Here is a 25,117-nt window from a genome sequence, read left to right as displayed (position 1 = left end):
AAGATGTTTTAAGGTCCATTTTATTATACAAAATAATGTGAGAAACTCTTATTCATAAAAAGAGGTATGGCACATAGTTCTGAATGAAAAAAAAAAACAAAACACCCGGTGCTTTAATTTATTGCTGTGAATTTCTGAATTCCTTCATTGTGTTTCTGATTTGTTTTGGTCTAACGTTACAGAAATGAAATACCAACAATATGACACCGCTTTCTTGATACTGGGTCCAGTATCAATCAATATTTGTGTTTTAAAAATGACTATTTTAAAACACAAATATTGCATTAACTTCTCTATAAAATGTAACTGACTATATTATTCATAAAATGTGTCCAAACAATTCAAAGACAAACTGTTATTGTTGTAGTATTAAAACATATTTATACCACTTCTTGTTAAACGGATTTAAAATTGTCCACATGTGAACCAGGTTTGCATCTTCCATCAGGTTAAAAATCTTACAGGTTCCTGGTTCACTGTCATATAAAAATTTGCGACTATAAATAAAATACAATAAAAATAAACCAGAGTAGATCCAAGCACAGTGAAGAATTACAAGAAAAAGAAACATCACTTTGCTCATTTATCACTTTATGTGACAAACAAACCATTAGAGAGTGGTTCTCCCATTTTTGTGTAACCATCTGTTGGGTTTCCAGTGTTCTAAAAGCACATTTATAGCTACATCTAACTTCAGAGTTTGGGGAAAGCTGTTTGCTAAACCAACAGTCCTTGTGGAGAAGCACTGAAGATTGCAATCCTCCGTACAGAGCAGGCACATTTTGCTCTGATGAGGAGCCCAGTAAGCATTAAGTGGCAAGGCGCTAGTAGTTTCAGTGGTTCTTGCGTTCCCTCATCCAGAGAGACTTTGTCAGTGTCTCTGGACATTTTTCCCGACGTCCATTTTGCTCCTTGCTGATGAACAGCACCCAAGCAATAAGGCATCACCAAAGCTCACACTTATGTTTAGGGTTCATGGGAGCATTAGCTTTGCAGCCAAAGTGCTTTGAGAATTCATGTGAGTTGGAGATGGTGCCGATGACTCTGAATCTTGACGGGCTGTGAGGATCTGTGATCACGCCCTCATGTGAGCTTTCAGGGGTCCTGACAGAGCACCATACCTGCAAAAACAATACAAAGACACAATATTTTTAAAAAAAGGAACTGTTCATGCTCTTTGAAGGCAATGTTTATGCTTCACTAATTCACTTTCTGCATTTGACTCATGCATATATTCTTGTGTTCACGTTGCCTACGATTCCTATTTTCTCATGTTAATGCCTGTATTTTTATATTTTGTCATTCAATGTAAAACACATTGAATTTACATGTAATGAAATGTTCTATATAAATAAAATTACCAAGGCCATTGCTATTGAGCTTCACTGTGCAGATTTCTTTTGCTTCCTTTAAATATGAGCAGGATTTTGAACACCACAGCTGGTTTGGAGCCAATCATAGTTCAGTGTGGAACACACAAGTGTCAAGTGAAAACTTAAAGCATCCAACACACACACACAGGAGTAATATTAGCATATTAGCATATTGACAAAAGAAAAGAATATACTGTGATTGATACAAACCTGTGCAAATCCTACAAAAAACAGCTGATGGTTCGTCATACCCAGGGCAGGCAGTGTGGCCTCCTCACCATTCTTTTTGATCCAGTTCACGTAAGCCTTCCAAGCAACAAATGATCATGTTACACACATGCAAACACTGTTTTGCTCTGCACATGGAAAAGTATACAGTAATATAAATCAAAGAAAACAGAAACGTCCTCTACAGGTTTTCCTCCAGTTAACATGTACCATTTAATGCAGGACGCTTTTACCTTTAAACGATTTGCTTGTCTGCTTCACAGCCTATGACCTTTCATTACATGGAAAGAATGTGTGCATGTGAAGAAGTAATCAGAGGCTGACAAGGCCACTCATAACCACCTGTTGCATTTCCAGGCTTCACTGTAAACCACACAACCTGCTTTTTCCAATACAGATTAATGGACGTGACCCACAAACAGCCTCTACAAATAAAAGTAATGCAGGGGATTAATCTGAGGTCCGTGTGATAGTTTAACAACCTTGTAAACACGCAATCTGCCAATGTTGCCTTATGTGACGTGGGAGTAACGCTTTAAACTTTCCATAAAAATCTAAATGCTCTCATGCAGAAGCTAAGCCATATTTCCCTCATGTTCAAATCCTCCTCATCCCATAGAGAAAATATTCAAGGTGAACGCTACTTCCTGTCAGACATCAGACCTTGTAGGCAGCTTTGAGTCCACCGTTGTCAGCGATGTTCTCTCCCAGGGTGTGCCTTCCATTCAGAGGCTCTTTGTTGATGCTGTAATTTCCATACTGCTCCACCATGCACTGAGTCTGTTTCTTGAAGGCCTCCACAGAGGAGTTCTTCCACCAGGGACGCAGGTTTCCATCCTTGTCGTATTCTCTCCCTGTTTGAACAAAAAAGTGAAGTATTACAGGATTTCTCTGCCAAGTCCTGCTTCAAGACATTTCTTATTAAACATCTTAGTATTAGAGGGCTCTCTGAAATGTAAATTGTTTAAAAAGAAACTATTTAACCAACCTTGGTCATCAAAAGCATGCGTCAGCTCATGTCCCATGACTACGCCTATTCCACCAAAGTTAAGAGCTCTGGAGAACATTAGAAAAACACATTTGAAAATTTACATGTGGTGCTTTATTTCATCCAAGAACTTTTTGACAATTATGTGTACTGACTGCAAGCTGGTTAAAGTAATAGATGACATTTTGGGTAAAGAGTTAGAAGAGAAAACTGATACTAGACTCATATCTGTCTGTTACATGCCAATATGAAGCTACCAGCACCTCCTAAGTTCACTTAACAACACAAGTAAATTAATCTTAGCAAAAACGAAACTGCTTTATGAGATGTTGAGCAATGACTTCCTGGTGTCTAGTCATTATTGTGACATTATTGGATGTCTTCCCCTGAATCATAACTCACATCTCAGATTAGTTTGGAACATTTAGATAGAATGAATGAATAAAGACAAAAGAGAGACAAAATAGCAGCTCAGTCAGATTATCAGGATGTATAGATACAGTACAACACAGGAGTCTAACATCTAAATTAAAAAACAGCAGTTAAATAAATCACATTTTCGTGGATAGAGCTGGATTATTTTTCATAACTGTACTGTTGCTTTAGTTCAGTGATGTTTTAATAGTATCTCCATCCTCTGCTGCTTGCATGATGTTGTGAGATAAAAGAATAGGTTCACATTATTTCAAAACTGCATGAAAATAGCACCTTAATCTGGTCATTGACTGCTTCCTTCCAAACATACTCATGACTTGTAAATGTAAATAATAAGGGGAAAAAAATCCACAGTCCTCTGAAGCTTCATCAGTCTGCATTAGACAAATCAAGTGGGGATCTTCCAAAGTTTAAGCCTATTTAGCACAGAATTCTCTGTGTTTGCTGAGTTGCAGCAGATGGATGCAGGAATTCTTTGGTCTAGTAACTTTGGAAGACAAACTTTATTTGTCTAACTCTGCTGACACCTTATATCAGCCTCTGATATACTTTAGGTTGCATTTTTGCACAGAGAAAGAACTATGGATTTCTCCCCACCATCTTTAACAATGAGAGCACATTAGGAGTGGATCTCTTAATGGCCAGTATGAACAGAAGGAATGATTAGAGAAGCAAAACCTGCTTTAGTGTTTATATGGGTACAACTCTGAACCTATCAATATTCGATTGTGGCGGACAATAAATTTGTAGTCTGTTCTATTTTAATAAAACCCATGTGATTTAGTAAACTTGAAGTGCTCTGTAGGAGACCTACTTGGGCCAGGATCGACTATAGAATGGAGCCTGAAGGATTCCTGCTGGCAGAACCATCTCATTCTTGGTTGGGTTGTAATATGCATTCACTGTTGGCGGGGTCATGCTCCACCTGCAAACAGAAGGAGCACACAGGCCACCACATGAGGTTGACATCAAGGTCACAACAAATTCAGAATATCGATTCTGCCTGGTCTGTGCCTGTGCCAGCCTGACTACAGATCAGTTTGGAAGGCATGGGGACCACCCCACCCCCCACACCCCCCTGCCGCAGCCTAATTAGAGACAAGGATCAGTTCAGTGGAGAGAAGTTGGTTGCCTGGGAACATTTGTGGATGGCAGCAGTATTCCGCTGAGTCAGTATAATGGGAATGTGTTCCCGTCGGAGTGTGCAACCTTCTCTCTGGCAAGAGGGACGCTTGGGCATGAGGGTGGAAGAGGGAGAACTCACTGGTTTCTGTTGGGAGTTTTCCTCAGCTGGTCCGCTGTGACTCTGGCTGAGAAGTTGTAGTACTGCATGACATTTTGGAAGTAGAGGTCTGAGACCACCTCGAACTGAAAGAGAGAGGAGAAAAGTTCAGTTGATGATTAAAATGAGATGTTATGTGATGAACAGAAGCAACAGAATGGTCAGGACACATAATACAGCTCCATGTCTACCTACATCATTGAACACTTTGTCCAGCTTTGTGGCATTCATGATGAACTCTGGATATCCGACCATGTTGTATATTGCATCTGCCTGTAAAGGAGGCATTTAAAAAACTGTAAAAGACACATTTTTACACCAGGTGGCAGCGCTGTGTTTCTCAGCCACTTCAGCACAGAAACAGTTCAGCAGACCTCGGTTCAGATGTTAATGTCTCCCTAAAGCAACTGAGGCAATAGGAAAACTTCCAGGAAAAGACAAGTTCTTTCTCCCACCTTTTCTTTTGCTGCTTTTTTTGTGTCTGAGTCCATCCAGCTCACATACTTCAGGCTGTCCTCGAAAGCCCATTTAATTTCTGCAACCATGTCTTCAGCCTGAGGCGCAGAGGAGACAAAGGAAAAGTCAGAAGCTCATCGTCTTACACAGCAGGAGCAGCTATTGTGAGAAAGGGACTTTTAAAAAACGCACAATGGCTTTGCTGTCCTCAGCAAAGGTGGCTTTGACAAACATGGCTCCAAGAGCAAATCCCAGGGCGCTGTCGGTGTCACTGACGCACAGCTTCCAGCGAGGCGTGCAGCTCTGCAACGTCAAATTGACACATCAAGACATGTTTACATCCTCATGTTCTCTAACATGAGACTTAGACTATTTGGAATGTGTTTTTTTTTTCAGTGTGTCTGATTTGGTTCAACCCATGTTGTCTGCCTCAATTAGTCACTTCCTATATTTCCCAGAGTGAACATGACTAATCCTGATGAATATGAGAGGACTTGTTGCTTGTGTAGGTGGAGATAACAGTAGAAATAGTAGGGAAGTGAAAGCTAGATGGTGATACTATATATAATAAAAATATAATAATATATAAATATATTTTTTTTTATGAAGTAGAACGCTGAGAAATCCCTCAAAGCCATGGGCATCTGCCAACGAAAATGAACACCAACTAGGAAATGAGAGAAAATGAGGTTCTGGATCTTGAGAAATTCATGACCTCTGTACCCAGTGCTTGTGAAGCAACGCTGAGCTGTTATCCCTCTGTGGGCTGAGAGACACTGTGTTCCCTCTAAAGGACTGAGTAGGTGTGGTTTTTTTTGTAAACAAAAGTGCAACAAGAGGACAGCCCACGTGCCAACTAACGGCCAATTTTCACACAAAACTGAGGCTGTGCAAGCGAGCTGACCACCTGAACAGCATTTAAGGAAACGAGTGAGAAGAGGAATGATTTCAATGAGGAAAAGACATAATCCTAATTTGTAAAGGGCTGCTTAACTTATTATTGAGCTGTTCTTTGACCTGTCTTGAGCCTCAAAGACCAAACTAGAAATGCCTTTTATAGTCACAAATTTCATCAAATTTACATACCATGGCTCCATATATATTTAAAAAAGATATTTTATATGTATACTCATAATCAAAATCTCACATTGAACCACCATCCTATATGATAAAGTTATTATCAGGCGAAAGGAAGGACAAGGACAAATGGAGCTGCATGTATATATAGATAAAAAGGAACAAGGACACAGAGAGGAAATGAGGAGAATTCTGAGCAAGCAAAGTTGTAAAATCTACTCAGGCAACACAGACACAGATGGAAAAAGAGACACAGCTGCACTCTCACTTGAAACAGATGCAGAGAGAGACACACATAGAAAGTTTTAGGGGTTGTTATTACAGCTTGACCCCAGTGGAAAACAAGGCAGAGGAAACAGGATCTTGCTCAGATAAAAACTGCGGTCACTGAAGCCTTCACAGTCAAACAGTAATTCACTGAGGAGGAAGTGCAACTTGCTGCAGAGTCAACTCAACACACACTGACAGTAATAAGCATCTTCGAATGTGACTAAAAGATCAGTTTAAGGGTCACTTATCTGTAATGTAGTAGCATGTGGCTTTGGTTTGATTCCTGCTTCTACTCCAATACAATGGAGCTGAACAGCATTTTGTTTGTGGCTCTAACTGCACTGAAAAACTACACTTACGAAATTCAGCAACAACATCACTGTCCAGAAACAATGCCCTCTTCTAACAGGACCCATTCCAATGAAAACTGTTCACAGCGAGGTCAGTGCATTATCTAGAGAAACCACCGAGTTTACTGTTCCTGGAAAGACATGCTGCTATTGAATTTTTCAAATGTGAATTTTTAATGTCTTGAACGGCACAAAAGAAATTCCATTCACCTCTGTTGTGCGGGTGACGGCCAGGCCAGAATCACAAAGGCTGATCTCTAAACCTGGAAATGAGAGGCCCAAACTATCTGCAGGGCTGGATACAACTAGGGCTAAGTGAGAAAATTGTATTTTTTTGGCAATTTAGCTGAGCCTCTCCACTCACACCACAGCACTTTTACATTCACATGAAAAACAAGTTACTGAGAGAAATGGAAAGGAAAAAGAAAATATCGTAAATTATTTACGTGCAGCTGCAGTTAGTCATTTATGTGCAACTCAGATTTCTCCACTACCCACTATCAAGACTGGCTGATACATACAGTATAATGATGCAGTTTAGAGTTTATATTTAATTACTTTTCAAACACAGGAGCCTACACATAATATTTCCCTTCAGTTGTTCATATTGTTGCCTCAGCGATTCTTACGCTGTGCTGGATCTTTGTCATATGCACATATATGTGCACACTAATACCTTGTTAGAAACCCAGTTACACATATAGGCCATGTGTGTTGAGCACATTTCTCTTTTAAACCTCTTACCCCAATTAGGGAAACCAGGTTTCTTGTTTAGTCACAGTGAAGGGAAAATTCAGCTTCTCTTTTCCTGTATCTGCTAAAAATGAAACAAGAGTTCAAATGAAAAGCCGTCTAAACCCAGCTGTTTGGCTTTGGGCCATTTCCTGTGCCCACATAAACTGGGACCCACTGGACTTGTCCGAGAGATTTGATTATTCGTTCTATGCCTGATAACAATTCAAATAAACATTTAATGCAATTGTTGGTTTGACTTAAAAAGCAGCAAAACAATTACAAAGCAGCAACTGAGATGCTTGAGCTCAGTTAACAAACATCATCTGGATGAGCATCTGCACGCAGGTCAAACATGTTCAGTATACTGTCCCCCCCCCCCCAACTTTTCACTCGCTTAATCCCACCTCTGTGTTTGAATCTATCTGTGTCATGCTGGGTTATGGAGATTGTAAAAGGCGTATATCTTCATCTCTTACCTTTTTGGTTCCATACATGACCTCAAGGAAGCGTTGCTCAGCATCCTGGAACCTCTGGTCCAAAATGGAGACCATCTTCCTCACCACCTTCATTATCATGTAATTGTTGAGTAGGCTGGAAAGAAATTTACAAAATCATTGTGTTGTTGTTCTCTTCAATATTGCCTCAATGCTTTCTACTCTATCTTTCAGTAAGAGGATATGTACTTATGATATAAATGGTGTAAATACTAATAACCACTACTAATGATAAAAAAAATTGACCTCCTCCTTTCCATTTTAATGTATTTTACTGCATTATTATTTATCAAAGTGAACAGGTATTTACAAATCTACACCTACATAGTAGCACACAGCCTGTATTACGCATGTTAATGGAAAAAACCATTAAGTATAGCAAAGTGTCTGACCTTTTATTTGTTTTAGTTATGAGGTCAGAAACTTTCTGGAGGTATTCCTTGGCATAAACAACCACCGGCTCCGACTCGTTGAGCGGCACAGGAGCAAACACTTCTGTGAGGTACGGCATCCAGTCTACTGCAGGAGCCAGAGTCTACAAAGCCAAAAGACCAGACACACACAAAAACAAACACGGACACATGTTGAAAAAAAGTCTGGACACAAATATGTATAGCTTACACTGCCACTTCCTTTGGTACGGCAGTCTAACAGTCACAACTTGCAGAGCATGATTAAGTGGTGTATACCATTTCTGCTGAGTTATCAGGCTGATACTATCAAACCAGGAGACACTCACAGTCAGGTCCTTAGCCTCCATCTTATGGTAGATGAGCTCTTCATCCCGTCTCTCCTCCTGAGGGACTGTGATGTTGGCCAGGGTGGTTTCAAAGTCCACAATCTCCTCCATCATTGCCTGAGACGTACTCCTTTGAGCCACCCAGAAGGACCCCTAACTCCATTAGGAAGTTGAGGTATGCCGTCAAATACTGCAAAGTCCAAGTAGGTAGGACAGTGAGGCGGAGGCGGGTGTGGTTGGGAAGATGAGGGGTGTTTGTGTGTGTAATAAAATTCCATTAGGAGAGTAATCCTAAACTGTGCAAATTCAAGCTACTATGCAAAGTTTTTACCCTGAGGCTGAAATATTTCTCTTTTAATAAATGAGCTATGAGCCTTTGGATATTGTCAAACTCTAAATGAATTCTTATTTTTTTTTTTTTCAATGTTCTCATCACAGAAAACTCCAGATCTAGATTAGATAACAAACTGTGTTGAACTTTGCACAGGCATCTGGAGTTTTAATTTCTGTGAAACCAGTGTAATGCGGTAAACTGTTTGTTCACTGTACCTTTTCATTTGCTGTTTTGTTGAGGTAGTAATCCCTTGAAGGTAGTCCCAGGCTGGACTGATCCACCTGGAGTCAAGAGAGATATCCTATGACTTTCAGCTCACCCTACATTTCAATATTCACAAAACAGCCTTTTGTTTATATTCCTGTGTTGCCAGCATGCAGGCTAAAAGCAGAACCTCGACAGAGATCATATCTTTACCATTTGTTACGGTCTCATGACACCTTACAAAGGAATGAATTCTCATGTCAAGCTGCCAATGTTCAGTTCTATTAGTCATATGAAGGTTAACGCAGGGTCAACCATAACAATGAAATGAGTGGGAAGGGAAAACATGTCAGCTCTGCAGTAAGAGCACTATAGAGCACTATCTATATAAGAGAATATAACACTATACGTACATAAAAAGAGGGATTTATGTATAGAAGTGTGTACAGAAGTGTAAACAATAGTATTGCACATGAATGTAAGACCACTGTGAAAATGATATGGATATCAAGATAAAATCTGTCATCTATGGCAGCTGCTTCTATTGGAGAAAATATAAAATATTAATAATATAGAATTTAAATGTGCATGTGAATCTGTTAAGTTGTGATCAAAGATGTCAGCGTAGGAGCACTGTCTGAGATGTAATTCTAGATAAATACAGAGAATTACATACAATTGTTCAAATGAAAGCAAGGTTATGTAACTATTTTAGTTCAGTAGCTTCATCTAGCTTAGTTTAACAGCTTCAGAATCATTTTGATGGTGCGCTGACTTTTAATAGGGAGAGTGGAGCCTCTGTCACTCCCACTCTGCACCCTGAGGATCATGGGTAATATACACCATGGGACTATACAGTCGGAGCTCCAGTGAAGTGCTTGATAAGCATACATAGAAACCACTTAACTGCTTGGACTTGGACGGGCTTGGAGCCCGACAGAATTAATTACCACTTGTGCCTGCAGAGGGCGCTGTTGCTCAGCAATAGTTACATTATGTTGCTTTAATCAAGACTATTAAAGCCAATTAAAGTGGCCTGTGTGCAAATCTCTGACCCTCTCACCTGGATGATGTTGCTGTTGGAGTTTTTTGAGTCGGTGCTGACAAACACAGTGAAGAAAGGTGAGGTGCGATAGTTGGCTGACACTATTCGCAGAACTTCCTGGAAGTTGTCCTTGTCCCAGGGTCCCGTCAGGGCCCATCCTCCTATCTAAGACAGACAAGGTTCAAGCAGACAGTCAGAGACTACTGGACGCAAGGAAATTATTTCTTTTGACAGAAATGAAGAGGGTCAGATCGAAATGATGAATGTGTCAGATGTTTGACCGCTTCAGAAAATAAGCATACCTGGTTGATTAGCTCTTGTAGTGGCTTAGCTCCTAATTCCTCAATCTTGGCCTCATTCATGCAGGCCTGATAATATCGCTGGGCCTTTTCCTCAGCCTTGCTCAGACCTTTCATCGTTGTGTTTTCTGCTCAAAGAAAGATATAAGATAAAATGAATGAATGTGAATGAAAAACAAACTGTTTCCCCAGTGCTGAAAAATGAGCCAGAAAATTACCCTTTGCCAAGGGTAAAGGCAGCTGAGGACAACACTCAGACGAGGGCCCTCACCTAATAAGTGCTTCATTACAAGCATGTTGTGCTCCCAGAGGTTACTGAAAGGTCCCCAGCGGGACTTGCCCTCAGGGAGGGGGTTGTTCTTCACCCAGCCCCCACAGGCAAAGTTGTAGAAGTCATGGCAGGGGTCCACAGATCGGTCCAGGGCTCCCATTACTGCACTGGCCACAGTAATGCATGGCTCTGTTAGGCACAAGCCAGGGTGAGCTGCACAAGAGAAAGATTTTAAAAAGAGAGCAGGTTAAATTCATAGATACTTCACTTGAAAACCGTCAATTTTCTTAGCCCTCTTGCGTGAGAAACACTTTCTCTATGTAAGAACATTTTTTGAGGACAGCAGTAAATAATCTGAGAATATTTCATGGTAGGACATCCAAATATGCACACAGGTTTTCAGACCATCTGGAACTTGTTATTTTATAGGAGGTAACAGCCAAGCTATACAACCTGGAGGGAATACTTCTCCTTGTAAAAGTCCTTTGTAAATAATTAGCTGAAACATGACAGTTGATGATCTTTTCTTCGTAGGAGGCAATGTTACATGTTAACTATAAGCCAGCTGATTAATAAGTAGACACTAGATTAATAGGGGAGAGTGAAGGAGCCTGGATGACTTCATCTAAATGTTTCAGAACGAGAGTTCAGATCACTTTCATTTGACAGGGTGTTTAACTGGCTTGTAGATAAATGCCATTGTTCCTCAGCTTATGTCAGCACCTAAATGTGACTTACAAAAATACTTTTTTTTCCGAGAATAGATATTTTGTAAGCTCTCTAAAATAATTTTAAGAGGAAATGACTGTAGGGGCAGCAGACTGAGGTTTTTGGCTGGTCTGTGTTACTTTTTAAAGTAACACCAAAGCTGCTTAACAGGAAGAGCTTTATAAAACTTTCAGTGTTTAGAGAAGTGTAAGTGCTGGTGGTTAGAGTGCACAAAGTGCAATTCCAGGGAACAGCTCACCTTTTGGTACTTGACTCACCATAAAGACTTTCACCACCTGCCCATATATGGGCACGAGACAAAGACGGACATAAAGTTACGAGCGGTGATGAAGTTAGTAGCCCAAGGAGAATTCATCTCTGTTCCTTTTATTATTTCAAAGTGTGATCTAACATGCGATTCTGAATGGGAGGAAGTGGCATTAAGTTTCCCATGGTAAATTCGAGGAAACCCAACACAGATGAGACGTCGCCTGGACGTGATGGTAAATCCACAAGCCCTTTTTCCATAATGAACAAGCTCGAGGGAGAGATTTAGAGTTGTTTTTATGCAGCTTAGCTCAAGGTGTGGCTTTGGTTTAAAAAAATAACTGCATATACTGTATTAAAAGCCACAGTCCTCCTCTTTGGTTTGCACTTAAAAGCCTCTTGGGCCTTACAAATACTTTTTGAACCTGTTTTCAGCTATAACCATATTATTTTGACAAAATTAGCTTTGCTAATTGGTGACAGATGGTGATATTGTTGACCTGCTTTTATAATACATTAAACAATTACACTTTCCCACAGAGACTTGGTTATTTTTGGATGGTCGGAGGATATCGCTCACATATACAACCAGCTCTGATGATGGGAACGGTAGTGGCTAAAAAAACTGACTGACAGTTGACTACATGAACTGATTTCTGTCACACATTTGGAAAAACGTTTGCTGACATCACATTTTTAAAATGTTCAGTCTACATGTGAAAACACCTGGGACCCTCTTCTGCAACATCTAGAGACAACAATGACTGTTTCAAGAAATAGCCTGACACTGTGACATGCTTATTCCTTTAGATGAAAAGATCAACACCACTCTTATATCTGTAAGCTAAATGTGAGGCTGGAGCCACAAGCCGATTAGCTTATCTTAGCACAGAGACTGGAAACGGGAGGAAACAGCTAGCCTGCTTCTGTCTGAACGTAACCAAATCCACCTAAGCATCTCAAAAGCTCACAGATTAACACATTATATTTTTGTTTAGCCTGCACAGACAACTAAGACTACAAGCAACAATTCACTGGTGAGGAAATGGTCCAGCACAATCCCCCCGCATAAACCACCCATGTCTCTGTACGTTTGGACAGAGCCTGGCCAGCTGTCTCCCCCTATTACCAGTCTTTCTGCTAAGCAAAGCTTAGAATCATTTCAGAATATTTCATATTTACTGAACAGATACGGGACTGGTATCGATCTTCTCAACTGAATTCAACTACTTCATAAGGCCTTTGTGTGTGTGTGTGTGTGTGTAAGTGTGTGTGTGTGTTTTCATTTTAGATTATTCCCCTTTTTGGAAAGCTTGCTTTGTTTTTGATTTTACAACAGTTTCTTTTTTAAAATCTTCAGAATAAATAGGACAAAACAAACTGGTGTCACCCTCTCAGCCTGCTTCACAGAGAGTGACAGAGTTTAAACAGAACTTCGAACTCACTCTGTTTGTAGAAGACTCCAGTTGTGATGAGAGATATGAACAGGCACACAGACACCACACACACTAAAAACAGCACCCTCTTCTCTCTTTGTGTCCTGTCTGAACAACACGTAGGGCTGCGGCCCTGCAGCAGAGTCACCTGCACCAAGAAACAGAAATAAAAAAAAAAAACCTGTAAGTGCTTCATTTCGTCCATTAAGTCAACAGTTTTAAAGAGTTTTAGCATGGCTAATAGACAGAAAGGGACTTAAAAAGCAGCTTAAAAACATAAACATGTGCTGAACTAATACAGTGTGGAAGATATTGTGTATAGTCAAACAGCACTGAAGAATTCTGACGGCAGGTTTGGTTTCAAAACACTGTGGCTTCTCTTATCACAGCCTTCTCAACCCTCCTACGCAGAAAAGGTTAAGCATTCTTCTATTGTTCCCTCACTTCTAGTTTAACATGCATTCATAAAGAGAGTTTTCCTTTTGCCTCAGATTAGGATAAAGACACAATAACCCTGTTGAGCCATATCTTATGCTTTTGTGATTCACCTGTAAAGGATGAGGAAGGAGTCAACTGAGGACGACAAATAAAAGTCACCAGTTACCTCCAGACCAGTAGTGCAAAACCTTCCCAGAAAATCAACATAAAATAATTTACATGTTGGAGGAAAGTCTAGTCTTAGTGGTTACTGATTTCACATTGTACGCAAGTGAGTCTTACAACAGCACACCCTGCTCCTCCACTTCTTCTACTGAATGCTGCTTTAGTTGAGGCTGCCAAGGGAATTTATTTGACACAGGAATGATTCCAGGGGCCACTCACAAATCTTTCTCGGGGCACATTTAGCATTCTGGCCAGTCTGAGTATCCACCACTGTAAATAAATGCCAGATCTTGGACCTCACATATATCCTGTGGAAGTCAATTACCCCTGAAGTGTATATATAAGGATCCGATTTACTGCCATTATCTTAGATGAGAGTTCAACAGTCAAACTAAATGTGACCAAAGCAAATGCCAAAGCCACAGTGGCTTCTTAATCCCAGGAGCTCAGCGTGGTGGGTTGGTTTGGACCAAACTCTGCTTCTGAGGGTAATTGAGAGAATCCCACTGCCAAGCTTCTGCACTTTCCATCTGTAGATTATCACAGTCTTTAGAAGCCACAGTTTTATTACCTCCAAAACCACAGTGATAAAAATGTTGGATGCAGGATAATGTCAAAGTCCTGAATTCAATCACTCTGTCTGGTCTCATCAGGTATATTTCTGGTTAAATAAAATATCTGAAGAATGACTGCACTGAAGGACCTTAGCTCTTTGTCCTGAGGTTCAGAAGTAGAAGAAATGACCCTAAAGTCTATAAAACACTATATTTAATCCTTTCATAAAGATCTTTAAAAGTGCCCACAGAACAAGAAACAGCAAGTAACAGGAACAGAAAATGCAGAAATAGCTTGTAGAATATTTCAAGAGCTAACAATATACCTATAAACCTTTAAAAACTCTAGGATGAAATTCCAGCAGCAGTATCATTCTTAATCTTTATCATTTCCAACAAAAAAAATCTTCAATCTCAGGTTTATCAGCAAATATTTCAGACTATAAATGTAAGGATTAAAATTTAAAGGATTCAATCAGTGCGTCTAACGTGTGTGACCAAGTTGTCTTGTTATGATGTCCTATACATGCAATTGTGTTGTCAGGTCCGTCTTGTGAAAGAGATCCTTTGTGAGAATTTCTGAATAAATAAAGCTTAACTAACTTGCTAAGATTATTAAAGTCTTACAGTCAGATAAACTGTTGTGAGTGTTGGACCTAGTTCAGTAACCACCTTTTTTTTTTTTGTTAAAAGTAGCATCAGCGTTTTTTTAAAACGGTGAGTTTAGTATCAGTGTTGACAAAATTAGATTCCCATTTGCTGAAATCAGAGCATCGCAGCATGTGGCTAATTTTATAATCCATACATGTACCAGATGTTTTTTAAAACGGTGTAAATCATGTGTTAAATGTAAAGTGTAAAGAAAATGACAAAAATAACTACATTAACTGTAACAATGTGATTTTTATGACCCTGATGAAAACCTAGAGTCGATACACACAGGTCAGTTTGTTTGCCTATATGCTCTGAGAATAAATTAATAATATAATTTCACCTGAAGATGGAGAGCCTTACTTGTTTTTTCCATGGATGTCTGCATTATTCAACATCCAGCAAAACTGCTAGGATTTTGTTTAACGTGATTTTTACGCTATTTAACACTCATGAACAGCCCATTGTTTTTAGTTGTCTGTCGCTATTACAGCTAGAGTGATTTAATTATTGTATATTCTATATTAGCAGCAAAGCAAATATACCACATAGTTTAGCTTCTCTTCTGTCAAACCGCTCAGTGCAGCCTGAAGCATCTGTTTAGCAGGTTGGTCTCTGTAACATATTATGGCAGATTTTTGAAATTCAGGCCTCCAAAGAAAGCAACAGCAGGCAGGAGGAGGACTGAATATCACATCAGAAGCATTAGCCAACAAACCACATCCCTTTAAACCAAGTAGTTGTTTGACGAACAATGTTTCAACAGAAACCAATGTCAGATTGGGCTAACACATGGCAAAATTATTTTTACATTTTATTTGAACAGGATTTATGACCACAGGCCCCAGTTAAAACCTTTCAAAATAGCAACCATGAAAACACAGAATCAGTTGTTGCTTTTCTGTGATCAAAGACATTTTTTAAGCTTAGTTTTTTTTTTTAAAAAAAGGTAAAAATTTTGTCTTAAAAAGTCTTGCCCTGATACATTTTTCCCATGTGCTTTACTGTATAATGATACAGTGCTGACAGTAACACATTCGTTTATTTTTAGCACAAGATGTTTGCATACTTACCTGTAAGGGTGATGATGGGTAGATGTCGTCTCCAGTGGAGTCCACCAGGTCTTCTTCGTCCAGCGTGGCTCTTTTATACGTTGACATCTGAAAAGTTAAATGCAGAAAAGACTCTCTCAGTGCCTCCATGCTCCTTCAAGCCCCTCTCCTCTCCCACTGATGTGTGTAAGAGAGAGCGTGTGTCTTGTACGTGATGTCTAATCCTTGGCAGTCCCAGAGGCTTCAGGTTAGGGTTTCCCTCTAAAATCCATCTGTAGGAATCTGGTTTGTCTGGTTGGATCTCTTCCAGTCATACATTGAGTTTGTCTACAAAGAGTAGGAGTGTCAGTCCTCTCCTATCAAAAGCATGTCTCTGCTGCTCCCTTCAACACCAGCAACACCTCTCAAAGCCCCCATGGCGTCTGGCAGATACCCCCAGGGGGCAAACGTCACAACACCAACAACAAACTCCTCCCGAAAGTCCTAATAAAACTCCTCGTGGATCCTCTCTCTTCCTCTTTACCCGTTCTGCGGCTCTTAACTTTTTCTGGACTTCCTCCTCAGCTCAGTCTATGCAAACACTGCACGAGAGAAGACGGAACTAGTGAAAAACAGGAAGGAGCACTGACTACAGCGACTTACAGAACTGAGAGTGTGTGTGGAAGTGATTGTGTGTTTGTGAGTGTGTATGTGTGTGAGTGCATTCCCCAATGTGGTTTCATTTAGGATAGGGGAGGGAACCTCACAGTTGTAGTTTACACCCAGTGTTTTTCTATAGGTCATGATACACTCTGGGGAGGAGCCTGGAAAAAATATCCTCCTCCCACTACATGCTTGTAGTGGCTGCCCATGGCTACCGTTACCTGATAGGCATGACAGTCAGTGCTAGGCCTGTTAAACCCCCCACCCACCCACAGGGCTGCTAACACATCATCCAAACACTACATTTTAAATAGTTTATTCCTCATTAAATGCAAAAAGAAAATGTTGAATGAGAGGTATTTAAAAATTGTGTGATAAAAAAGAAGTAAGTGTGTGTAACCACCTTAATTTACAACTTAACTACTAACATATAGTTCAGCCACGTTAATATAACATCCACCTCACACAATAGTCCATTTATGATTGAAAATACAAATAATGAATATGCAGAGCTGACCATGCACATACTGTATTCCTAATTTTGCTCAAGAGATCGTCAAGTATATTTTAAGAGGAATCTGAAAAACAGCATTAATCTCCAGCAAAATGAATTGAGGAAAATCTTATCCTGCATTAATACCATTTATAGATTCCATGGTTTTATTGCAAACATGTTGAACAATTTATCACCCTTCCATTCTTTTCAGCCCACACTCCAACAATGCACAGCCAAAATAATGTTCTTTAATTCATTAATACTACTGTGCCATTGATAGAAACAAAAGGCTTGTAACATACAGCATACACCCTTTAATAAAAATACAATCTGTGATCCAAGTGTAAACACAAGACTCACCAACCCACCAAAATTCAAACAGAAAGACTGGAGCCTGCTCAGTCGAAAAATGACAGATCTACTTACTGAATATGGGACTAACAATCCAAAATAGCTTAATATATCAAATATACTATACATTATACATTATACAATATACTACTATTTTGTTTTCATTTGTTAATTATATACAGGAACGGTAATTTGTATGGTTAAATGAATTATGTTATGTTAAATGTTATAGGATTTAAACAAATCCATGAGACTTTGAAACCAGTTAAAGGTCAGTGCAGTGTTTGACCACTGGTTGAGTTATGCAGAAATGTCACTTCAAGTGGGTTACCATTTTTCTTGTCTCATGCACACACTCAAGGGCACAGATGAAAGGTCTCTGACACATTCGCTGCTGCTCTCACACTATTCCACTGATCAACAGATGGTGGCACACATCAACACTCAAAGTGTCACACGTGGCATCAGTGAAGAAGTCGAGTGCAAGCTGTCAAACGTGGGCTTAAACACTGCATGATTTATAATATTTTATTTTATTTTTTATGAGGAGGGAAATTAATTCAACACGTGTCAGGCGTGAAGGATACACAAAGCTGAAACAAATAGTCGATTTAATCGATAAGACGACGGAAAGAAAATGGACAAGCGTCTATTTTGATGACTGATTCATCTTTTCAGGCACTTTTCAAGCAAAAATGTCACAGCTGTTGCTTTTAGCTACTGAAATGTGAGAATTAGCTGCTTTTGTTGGTCATATATAATAAGTTTGTGAAATACCTTTGAGGTTGGATAAACAAATCAAGCAACAAATCAACCAGATGTCAACTTGGTCTGTGGGAAGCTTAAAAATCCATTTTTCACTACTTCAATAACATTTCATAGACTAAACAAGTAATCACTTTGTCGAGAAAATGACAAATTAATCTATAAGGAAAAAGTAGTTTAGCTGCTGCCCTAGATACTCACTATGTATTTTACTGACTAGCACTGAAGGGTCCTATAGCTGAAAATGAGGCTCAGCATTATCATGTCTGAATCTGATTCTTACTGCACTGCCAACACTGAAAATGATTAACTTGGGCTGTCTGTCAGTCTGACAGAAACATGGCTCACTCCAGGCTGGTTGCTCAACAACATGCATAACAATGCAGAGGTAACACTGGCAGGAAAGAATCCTGGGTGTATGTTGCCAAGCTGAAATATTTTTTACATACATCACATGTGTAGCTAGACTCTAATCAGTACAATCTGTCTCTATCCCTGCTGGACATTTACCATCATGCTCTGGCTTCTATCTTCCCATGTTAACATCCACAGAACAAAGACAAACCAGTGACTCAATATAAATGTTTACTTGACAAAAGATTCGATTTTCTTGTAAACATAACCAGAGGGCAGTCCAGTCGCAGATCCATGCTTTATTTTATTTCCCACTTGTTTCACATAAACATGCCGCAGAGGAAAAAATCATGTTCCCACCACAAACATTCCAGAGAATTCCAGGCAAACCAAGAGCACAGATTCCTGTTAAATCTTGTTTTCAATCAGGCAAGATGCCGCAAATCAACCCCCGTGACAACAGGAGGGGGGAATTGCTGTTTGGCCTTAAATTAACCCTAAAATGACAGCTACATACAATATCACACAAATGTCCAACCCCTTCATGTGCCTGAGTGTTTTTAAACTTTGTTAAACCCCGGTGCAGCCAAGTCACATTATCAGCTTATGAAAGGACTGTTGGGACAAAAGATGGAGGATTGAAGTGATGAGAGATGCAGAGAGACAGACAGGGAGGGGGAGGGAGAAGGAGAGAAGTAAGAGGACGCCGACTGTTTTTAGGACGCTTTCAATTATATAAATGGTTTCAAATGACCCATAGCTGAAAGCAAAAGGCCTAATGGGGATATTGATGTTTGACTTTTTCTCTTAACACAAATATACACACCTTGTCCACCTATCTTTGTGGGGACCCACCACTGACATTAAGCTTTCCCTAGCCCCTTACACCTAACCCTAGCTGTCCTACTTAAAAAAATAAGGGATGTTTAATGAATAACTCAAACTAAGATTACCTCATAAAAGTGTTACAAAACATATCCCTGATTTTGTCATGTGCTCTGCTTCCGACCAGAGTAACTGATAGCTGTATTTGCCAGCACAGACCATGTTGTCACACACACACACATTCCTCAACACATAGTCACTGTTTTTTAACACTTTTCCGGCATTGGGGTGAAGATGTGCTAGCACATGTTGTCGCACAATTTGAACCCCCCCCCCTCCAAAAAAAACAAAACAAAAAAACACTGAGCTGAAGTGACAATACTGCCTTCCTTTTCCTGCTAGTGATATTTAGTGACTAACTTCAGCCATTTCTTAGGAAATATGCTCATGACCTTTTGTACCTGATACAGCAAGTCATTATCTCCCACCATATCTGCATAATCCTGAAACTTGGAATCACATATTAACATTCGCTGGAATGCCATGACGTGCTGCAAAGGTAGTGGCGTGTCAAATAACATCTGTAGAAACTGTAACCTATGGAGGAGTTCCTGTTGATGGCCTACCTTACTGGAAGTCACGCTAAGTGACAACTGGGAGCAATTTGAAAATAAAAAATGACGCAGTTCTCACACTAATAGTCTGTGGTCAAGGTCAGTTCTGGACGGTTTGCAGCAAATCTCCTATTGTGTCCTATAGGGCATGAAGATGTCTTCCCACAGAAAAGCTGATAGTATGAGGGGTCAGTATCCCACAATTCTTGGAAGCGATGTGAGGCCATGGCCTTTGAGTAAGGCTGTAAACCACAAACATGCGTCAGTAATTCGTCACTGATCCTTCAAACCAGACGATTATTTGTAGCGCAGGGGCATTCCTCCAAGAATAACTGGAGTATGTTTGTGTTTGGGATCGGGGTGCTGCACTGTACTGTAGTGTTACAGAGTTCGGCAAGTTTGTTTCTGAGGTGAAAAATGAGAACAGGATAATAATTTATAGAAGAAAACAAGAAGAGGAATAGTGTAAAAAAAAAATGAAGCTGACAGAGGGACATCGGTGGAAGGAAGGAGGCGACTGATAATTTACAGACGTGTTTGACGTAAGCTGGCAGTAAACACGTTTTGCATCTAAAGAGAGGCGGCTCATTAAACCACCATGGTAAGCCAGGCAAATGCTTTGGTCTAGATGTGGGCTCAGACCACAGAAGATTAGTAATTAAAGACTAAAGGCCCAAAAACAATCCAAGTGACAATCTGAGCCTCACATTTGCTGAGACAAGTTGCTTCCCCTCTGTGACAGGAGGCACGTTTCTGTGAAAATACAACTTCTCCTATTCAGTTTTGACCCATAGCATGCACCCTGTCACACAGAGGTGACCCACAGACTGCAAAAAAAAAAAAAAAAGACTTCCTCTTCAGGCGTAAAGCTATCAGTTAACCCTTTTCATAAATCCCAAAGGAGGAGACTGAGGTTGGGAAAACATTCCAGAAATACCACAATGTCATATGTAAACATGACCACACTTAAACTTCTTACTACAACAAGATTAAACAAGCACAGCACAAAGAGTTTTGCCTGATTCAGCACTATCCCACCTAAAGATAAAATGCACACACTGCAACTGCACACACTACCAACTGTATTATGTATGAGGTTGTTTACTGGAGTGACACAAGCTGCCATGCACTGCTGCCCTTGACCCGAGCATGAGGTCTTGACCCAGTGCCATGTACAGTATGTGCTTGTGTCTGCAAGTTGACTGTATCAAGAGAGGCTAACAAACAGATTCAGATGATGACTCAACATGAAGACATTCTAGCCTCTGCAGCTCTTACACTTTATCTTTTGTGTCCAGTCCTCTGTGTTTCTGCCTGAAGGCCACAGATAAAGACAGAGTTGTCTCAGGCTTAAGCTCCTGACCTCTGACGTCAAGACACCTCCGGATCTTTTTCTTTCCATAGCAAAGAGATGTTTCCTTTGGAGAAAACACCCTGATAATGTAAAACCTCAACACACAAAAAAAGTTATTTTCCCAGGCAATCAGCTTTTCTTCTTGGTCTGGAGTAGTATTGTTTAACTAAGCCAAGGATGTTTTTGCAGAATCATAACACTTTTGGTTTATTTTTTGTCATGCGCGCAATTTGAAAACAATAAAATTAAAGAGCTTGCATGCATTTTCTCTCATGTGGTCATTCATATGCAGGGCGAAGCCATGAAATTCTTCTGATTCTTGGCTGACAGAACATCCTAAGTCATTATTATATGCACATTTGAGGTACTGTGACGTATGTACAATGATCAAATATCAGCCAGATACAGTCAGGCTTTGTGTCACCATCACTGTATCTACTTTAAGCAGCCCAGGTTTTATAAGCATGCAAAGTGCAGTAAAACATGCCACAATACTGTGTATTCACATTACATACGATACATTTCAAAACAGTCAATTATGGGATTTTTTGGTATCCAAAATGCAATTTAAAGAGCTCCTGCTTAGACCTTTGTCAACATAAGGTGAGGATTAAAAGGAGTGGCACATGGCAGCTTGCTTACAATGAGTTTTTCAGCCAAGGCACAGACAGATAACAGGAGATTACCTGTTCCTGCTGTTGTTATGGCGCCCTGCAGACACACTCACGCTCACACCTAGGTAATGAATAACTGCAGAGTAAACCAAGCTCCCCGAGTGCATCAAATCCAGAGCCGTGTTAATGTTATTAAACTAATCAATCACTCAGGGATTAGCTTGTACAATTAGTGATCTGTGTGTTCAATGTCTGCACATTATAAAAGTTCACTGAAGCAAGTTGCTTAACAGCATTCAGACAACTGGTTTGAATTTGTTTTTTGGCATTTTAACTGCTTTAACTGAGGTAGAGTAACACATAGTTACTGCAGAACTAGTTGGTGATTAAAAGGAGAAACCAGTGACACAGAGTAAGATGACACAAAATGTCTGCCCGTGATAACAAAATACTTCATGTCTTGCCCAGCTGACTTTAAAGAGATGCAATAGACTGGCTTTAATAAATAGCATCTTTATCAAAGAGCTTCCTGTGTAGCACTTCATAACTTCAGCTTTAAAGTTTGTTTGCCTACTACCATTTTTTCCTCCTCCACTTCAACCGATTTAACAAAATGACCCTTTGTTACTGTATATTTTGGGTGGGCAAGTGTTTCCAAGCATGTCAGTTTACTTTAGACAAACACTCAAACAAATCAGTGGATGAAATTTCACATCTGCCACTGATCTTCTCCAGTAGATTTGTGTCCAAAGTTACTGTTTGCTCTAAGATATTTTTGATTGGTGATCTCTTTCATGTAGTCACTTACAATCTTCCCTCAGAGACAAAAGAAGAAGATAAATGAAATGACACAAATCCAAAGATAACATTTAGAGAGTAAATACTAATTTTAAGTTTCTGCAACCAGTGAATCAAACAAACAACATGCAGCTGTTTTGCGGCTGCAGAGTAATTTTGGCTATAATGTGGTGTTGGTTGCAGCTACTATATAGCACATAACCTGTAAGGTGGGAGAGGTAGTTTGATGTTGGATGTCAGACTCCCCACCCTGAGTATATGTGAAACTCTGGTGGGGAAACCACAGGGGTTTCAAAATTCTTACTGGAATTACACAGGAAGATGTGAAAAAAGTTAGATCTATAATGTGAAAAAAAGAGTGCCAACATAGGCTATCTTATAAGGACAAGTTATTGTGTGGCAGCAAACCCTCAAGTCCCAAAATATTCTAACACAATGCAGCAACGATAAGGTCACTGAACCTCATGCATGGTCCCGTAACTGTTATATAGTCCAACTTTACAAGGAAATGCTGTGTGGAAAACATTTACTTTCTTGTAAACAACCACACACAAGCCAGTAATAATCAATCCCAGCGCCAAATTGAGCACATGTGATGTTGTGTCAGTTCTCAAAAATATTTTTTAAACCCGATTAAACGCTTCGTGTTTTACTTAAATGAAATATCTGAGTATCGTTAATAGTCAGAGGACGTGTTCTTACCGTACTGTCAAATGGTCCTCCGCCGTGACTCTGGTGTGCTTTCTGCTTTCGGGGGGGGGACAGTGAGTGAGCCTCGGCTACAACAACCAAAGAGGCTGCGCTTCACTGTCAAGATAGTTCACTGAAACTTTCTTCGCTACACCGGAAGTTATGTCCTCGCATAAATGCTTCTAAGAAACAGGGGAAAAAACACGCTATATGTGATCTCACAGGATGTTCTGTCTCTTGTCTGAAAAAAGCCACCGAGATAAAAAATGAGCAGCCTTGTTTTTTGGCATAGTTTTGTTTACGTAATGACTGAACTAGCTAACATTTAACCTAGCTGTCCGAAAACCTTTATTTGAAGCACATTTGTGACAGCGTTACTGCTTTTTCTTAACTCGTCAGAGTGAACCACCTTAATTACTTAAGCACAGCTGGTGGTTGATTTATGTAACCACTTTAAAGCACTTAGTTATCGCCTCACCCTGTCTCAGTGTGCCAAATGGGTGTTGATCAGAATAATCTGTTACTTTAGCTAATGACCTATTACTCTGAGACTGGTACTTGAGTATCTACTGTATGGCTTTTTAGATCTTTGCATTTGACTGCTTTAGTGTCAGTGGTGCCTACATTGTTCTGCTGCGACTGCTAACGGTTACTAACTGTGCAACACTTCTCAACACAGAGTTATCAATAAATGAAAAAATAGGCTCTGGTCTGGCCCTGATCAGTTCTGCTCTATTCAGATTGATTTTCCAGGCAGAAAGAACATTACATACTCTGAAAGAACATGGGATGAGCTGGGTCTAAAAGCAATCGAAAGTATGGAGGCAGCTTCACACATAAGAAAATCAATCATGTTGGATGTTAAAAGAACATCCTAATGAGGCTACTGTGATTTTAAACCCATCACATGCTATGCTCACGCCAGAGTTTTGTTTGTTTGTTTGTTTGTTTGTTTTTTAATTGGCGAATCATATGCTGATTAGCTAATACATAAGGGAAATGTAAAGAGAGAAAACAAATGTTGCAATCCCTACTATGCAGTTCACAAACTGAAAGGCAGAAGCAGGTCTTACAGTGACATCCAAAGGAGGCCACAGTGAACAGCAAGGAGCCTAAAATAAATGTAGAATCTGACTGCCAGTCACTTTTGAGGCCTGCCTTCTTACTCCAGTAATGTTGTCTAACTTGATGGCTATTAACATGGGCTAGTCTATAGGTACTTTTGCAGTGGCAGAAATACAATTCTGAGGCAATTGTACCTGAGTAATTACACCTCATGATATTATACTTCTATTTCAGAGAGAGATATTGTACTTCACAACATTTCTTGACTGCTGTAGTTTTTAGTTATGTTACAGCTGAAGATTTTAAATTCATAATACATGATCACCTTGTAAAATATAATGTTTTTTAATGAATGCTCTTTGTGTTTTGAACATTTTGTGTTGAGGTGCTTATGCACTTTCTTGTTTAACTGTGTGTTTTTGTGCAGTTTTGCATGTTCTCCTGTCAAGTTTTAAGCTTTTATGGAGTTTAACATGTATTTTCCTGTTGTGTTTTCTGTTTGATGCTGTTTTCTGAGTATTTCCTTGTGTTTGGGTGCTGTTTTTTATGTGTTGTCTCGATCATTAAAGGCCAGTCTAGGAGTGAATACTACAAACTAACTTCACCTATAAATGGTGTGGCATGTGGCATTAGTCCATGATATATACTTCTCCCTAAAAAATAAACATTAAATACATTTTTACATTTACATATTTAAA

At 39.7% G+C, this 25,117-nt stretch overlaps 1 protein-coding gene across 1 annotated transcript; it reads right to left on the bottom strand.

Annotated features, from left to right (window-relative positions):
• Positions 1-4: 4 nt before the first annotated feature.
• ece1 (endothelin converting enzyme 1) lies at positions 5-23,572 on the bottom strand. The gene is given in 20 exon segments (XM_018704409.2): positions 5-1,121; positions 1,584-1,679; positions 2,265-2,455; positions 2,590-2,657; positions 3,839-3,949; positions 4,289-4,392; positions 4,502-4,579; positions 4,762-4,860; positions 4,955-5,065; positions 7,671-7,785; positions 8,081-8,223; positions 8,428-8,554; positions 8,556-8,617; positions 8,977-9,042; positions 10,029-10,175; positions 10,313-10,437; positions 10,581-10,793; positions 13,001-13,139; positions 15,873-15,959; positions 23,367-23,572. Coding segments are annotated over 19 exon segments (2,259 nt in total). The 5' UTR covers positions 23,367-23,572; the 3' UTR covers positions 5-944.
• Between the last annotated feature and the right edge of the window lie 1,545 nt (positions 23,573-25,117).

The sequence above is a fragment of the Lates calcarifer genome, linkage group LG12 (genome assembly GCF_001640805.2).
Source record: "Lates calcarifer isolate ASB-BC8 linkage group LG12, TLL_Latcal_v3, whole genome shotgun sequence".
Classification (NCBI taxonomy): Eukaryota; Metazoa; Chordata; class Actinopteri; family Centropomidae; genus Lates; species Lates calcarifer.
Note: the sequence above shows the minus strand (reverse complement) of the source record. Positions and strands in the feature narration are given on the sequence as shown.